Below are 5,104 nucleotides of genomic sequence, written 5' to 3'. Positions count from 1 at the left end.
AAGAACACGATTGTACCTGCATTTAATGATAGAAATGCAACATGTACTGTTTTAGTTGAACTTGATATCATTGGAATTTATATAAATATTTTACTAAAGCTGATCCTAAATGAAAAGTTTCAATCATAATTGTCAGCTAGAACGTAAAAATGCACGCTACATTTAAAACAATAAAAAATTAAGATTCATCCACGACGATTGATTACAGTCAATAACAAACACACATTTACAAATTTTAAATACAATAATTATTAAATATTGCTTCTTTCATATCTCCATTTTGCTGTATTTTATGAGCAATACAATTCTTCCAAGTGTATATCCTTTCCGAATTTCTAAGTACAATACTTATTCTCTGGATTCTTTTACATAATTAGAAAGAACAAAGAACAAAAGTAGCTTGAAAGAAATATTTGAATAAAAAAAGAAAAAAACTAACTAATAAAATTCTGGCAATAAAATTACCTTGTTGCACTGTTTCTCAAGAATACTTTTCAATATATACTTTATCAATATCTTTTCTTTTCTTTTTTCCTTTGTTTTTTTAAGATACGCTAATGAGCATAAGCATTGCTATCTGCTCGTGAAATGAACAAATACACTGATTGCACTATACCAATGAAAGTAATAAAAACGAAACGAACGACGAAGTAAATCCGGAATGGCGGAAAATTAGTATTTATCGTCGATAACGATAAAAAGGACTGCTTCTTTATCGACCAGCTGTTCCCTTTATCTTAAAAGTAAACACGTCTCGGGTATTTACTTTAATTCTTAAATCGCCTCAAAACACACGATCTAGCAGGATCGAGAATGGATCGTTAAGGGTTCGTGTAAGCTGGAAACAAAAACAAAAACGAGAGGAAAAAAATAACGAAAAAAAAAAAAAATCAAGAACAAAGCATTTTGACCTTGTGATCTGCGCAACTACTTACGTTGGAAGTAATAATCACGTCCTAGGAAGTCGCTATAAGGAACGAGCTATCCGGGCTATTTAAGTTTTACAACTGTACTCCCGATTATCTCGTTCGGTTTCACTTTCACTTTCAATAATCTGCAATTAGTAAATTGATTTAAAGAACACCAATTCACCCTCCACCGATCAGCAGCTGCTTAGATCCAATTAACGAAGTTACGAATATTTTTTTTTTTGTTCTTTTCCTCTAATTAATCAAAAACATTTCTTTTCCCTCGATTAATTTTTCACGTGTAAGTTTATGTGTGTGTATGCATGTGACTGTACGTGCAAGTTCTCTGCTCTACAGTTGGACCATTCGAATCAACCTCGTGTCGTTTCTTCGTTTCAAAAAGTATACTATGAATACGTAAATGCATACGCAAGAAGAATACTGATGAATTTGGCGTATTTCCTTTTACTCTTGTATGTGTATATGTGTTGTGTGCATGCGATGTTTTTCTGTTTCCTTTTCTGTAGAATTCTATAACCGGAGCAATACACGCTACTGCGATTCATTAACGAGACTCTAAGTAACTCCGTCGTATCAGGAAAAACGCGTTTGTTTCTGCCTGTTTTTTTTTTCTTTTTTTTTTTGTCTGTTTCGTTCGTAAAAGACAGTTTCTAACTTGTCAATTTCCCCGTCGACGGATTTCGTTCTATTCAATATACAATTCCTTAAATGGAATTACATTTGGTTTAAATTACAAAAAATACACAGAATGCGTAATACGTATAAAAACGTGTCGTTTATGCGTCACATAGTTATATTAATCTATAGTACTCGTCGATTGTAAGCAGACTTCGAAACGTGATACCCGAACTCTACGAATTAATGAAATGAATAAAAAGGTGAGTTCTGATTCTGCGAAGGTTAGATGTAAAATAATAAAAATCACGAATATCGATCGCTATAATTATGAAAATTGAAGTTTTCGTAAGAGATATTAAAAGTCGTGTCTAGACATCATTCTGCGTACAGGTTATTAAAAGAGTGTTTTTTTACAAATACTTCGAAGTCTGATTGCAACGATAGATCGATCCGGGTCAGATAATCGTATAGTGCGTTATTAATGACCACCAGATTACACCTAGTTAATCGCTAATATGTTGTTAATACATCACGAGCTATAGTGATATTACACGTAACTAAAAACATAATCGCTATTATCCCTATGTGTTCTCGATTTATAATATTCTATGTGCGTAACTCGTCGTTTTCTCTACAGCGAAAGCATGATCATGAAACGTAAAAGGTCCCATCTGCTCTTACAATGGAATACTTCAGTGTGTTCAAACGACAATTAGCTGCCTAATGTCTGGTATACATGGAATTCTATACCTCTGGTGAATTCTGTGCAGTCGCATTGATATGATCCTGTAAACAAATTCTGAGATCCCGCTCGTCCAGCTCACTCTCAGTGTCAACACTGAAACTTCTCACGTTTTGCCCACCATGACCCGTCCAACGCTGCTTCCAACTTTCTAGCCTCATGACCTATGACATACATGCAACATACAGTACTATTGGTCAAGTTCTATTGGTAAAGATTTCTGTGAGACTCTGTAGATTTTATACATCATCATTTTGGAAAGAATTGTGCTTGATGCTTTCCTGGCTAAAAATAACATTTGATTTGATATAGCTCAACTAGTATCTAGTTTAATGGGCAACTGTGCATAATAGTTTCTAACTTATATAGTTTAGCAATCTATCAATTACAAAGATTATTGTGTTGAAAATTATTTTTAGGAAAATTTGATAGAAGGATAGATCAGCACTGAATACTACTTTTAAAATGATTGCATGGTCAAATTGTGCAATTCCTATAATGCATTCAATGTTTGTAAAACTTATTTAAATACTCAGACTCCTGTTGTTTTACTTTTCAAAGGTTTTTCTTTTTTACTCTTTTCTTATAAAATAATGAAAATTGCCTAAAACCAGATGATGATGTGTTTCAAAGGATGCAACAAATTAATGTACCCTTAAGTTTAAATGCATAAAATGATCACCATGCATTTTTGTTTTGTATGTTTGTTTATTCATCTAAAAATATAGCCAAATATAAAATAATAAAAAACCATAAAAAAATCATAGAATAATTATCTCCATTGGAAAATTAAATGCAAGTATTTTTAATTGATGGTGCATCATCTACTTCTATAAAAATCTATAGCATAAGTTTTTAACTGTTAAATGATCCATATGTACATCTCTCCTATTATATACATGTATAATAATATACCAAATAGCATCTACTTTAGATTTCATATAAAGTATACTGAGTGGAACACTATGTTGAAAATTATAATGGGTAACATGCACTACTTAACACATTGATTAAAGCAATGTGTTAAATGAAAATACCAGTAAGATTTTTTCATAAATGTTCTGAAAACATTTTATGAATATATCCACCATTACTTTAGACAATAAAGAACTCTGTTTACATCTGTAATAAAATAAATGATTGAAGCAAAAATGAATCATGCAGGAAGTGCTTGTAAAATGCAATATTGCAAAGCACATACCAAACACAATGAAAAAATAAAATGAACTCTATTGTACATACAGCATAATCAGCATAAGAAAACAAGATAATGGGGGACTAAAATGTGTGGGTGTTAAATGAAATCAAGGAACACATTAGAATATCATTGCTGAAGGATAAAGACAATTGTTACTCTAATGCTTTCCTAGATCTCTGTCAAACAAATGTTGTGGTATCTTCCGAAATATATCTCTCCATAAATTGATATGAATTATCCTGTAACATGTAATTATTTCACAAAATATATACAAACTATAGAAAGGAAATACAGTCCCTTGACACAGTACACGTTGACTTCATGCTACGTATATGAAATGGAAAAAAATAATGCTTACGGATGGGTAAAGACTTACTCGAGCCAGCGCCACGGCTCAGTCTCCGGGCTGGTGATTGGCGTAGGGAACTAAGGAGACAGAGATAACACAGCAATAGAGGGTTAGTTTTACAAGACCATTAGTTTCTTTGTGTTAGTGTCTGGTACCTTTACACAATAAGAATTCCATTGATAATTAAAACAAAGTTCAAATAATACTGTATCATCACTTCCTTCTATATGAATGACTGCTTTTGCTCAAATAGCAATTTTGTTCAATAAAATGTATTACAATGCATTTTTGCTGAATGTCTAATGTATACAAATATTAAAGCAAATGAATGATATCTTTGAAGGTTTATTTTTTAAATCATAGTCTTTTCCATATCTTTTTCTGATTAAAACTACTTATAAACCATTGACCAATTATTACTCCGTGCTGTGCTAGCTCTCAATGTCTAATACAATGTCCTTAAAGCACAATTAGTATAATAAATAGCAAGCTTGATTTATTATAAAATGATTTTAGTGTGTGTCTACATAAAACGGTTTAAATGTTAATGGTAAAAAAACATTGAAAATTTGATACTCACGACTGTTTCTATACTGTAAAACATCCACAAGAATTATTGATAAATGTCAGAATACATTTTCTATTTTCAGAATCTTGTAAATGCATTATAAGTTTAATTCCTCTTTTACTGCAAATTTTCAATGTACACTAAATTAAAACATAAAGATAAATATTTTGTTCTCATAGACATTTTCTTATATTATTATGGTGCCCTCAAAGATATAAGATATTTCTGATTTAATACAATGATGATTATTACATCCTCACAAGTGCAAAGATAACACTAAATGAACAGATACTGTAACCATGATTAAGTTCAAAAGCAATTCGACATTTATTATTTATACTTTGCATTGCAGCAGAGACATAACAAGCTGTAAATGCACCCTATTCTGGAAGCTTAAATAATTCCTTGTATGACTCATAATAGAAATCACATGAATACACAAAATCAAGAGGACCAAAACAATTACAAATGCAATTTTGATGATGAGACACAATGAATTCTTAATGTGTATAGGTACCTCTGCAGGAATGTTATTTGTTTATGTGAAAAGTGAGGCGGCCGTGTCTTATTGTCCATTGTAATAATTAATTGATAATAACAAATACGAAAAATATGGACTATATTGTTAGTGTTCAATTTATTAGTATTGCAAATCTTATAAAACGTTCACCACAATATTAGTAAAAAAAAAAGATTAATT

At 31.2% G+C, this 5,104-nt stretch overlaps 1 protein-coding gene across 1 annotated transcript in view; it reads right to left on the bottom strand.

Moving 5' to 3' along the window:
- Positions 1-826: 826 nt before the first annotated feature.
- LOC108570704 (ecotropic viral integration site 5 ortholog) overlaps positions 827-5,104 on the bottom strand; it is a 23,102-nt gene continuing 18,824 nt past the window's right edge. Inside the window, exons 9-11 of the mRNA XM_017932601.1 lie at positions 2,298-2,453; positions 936-1,054; positions 827-838 (exon numbers count right to left, since the gene is read on the bottom strand). Coding sequence (XP_017788090.1) covers positions 995-1,054; positions 2,298-2,453 — 216 coding nt within the window. The 3' untranslated portion in view covers positions 827-838; positions 936-994. The remainder of the gene's footprint in view (positions 839-935; positions 1,055-2,297; positions 2,454-5,104) is intronic.

Source organism: Habropoda laboriosa, unplaced genomic scaffold (genome assembly GCF_001263275.1).
Source record: "Habropoda laboriosa isolate 0110345459 unplaced genomic scaffold, ASM126327v1 scaffold87, whole genome shotgun sequence".
NCBI lineage: Eukaryota > Metazoa > Arthropoda > Insecta > Hymenoptera > Apidae > Habropoda > Habropoda laboriosa.
Note: the sequence above shows the minus strand (reverse complement) of the source record. Positions and strands in the feature narration are given on the sequence as shown.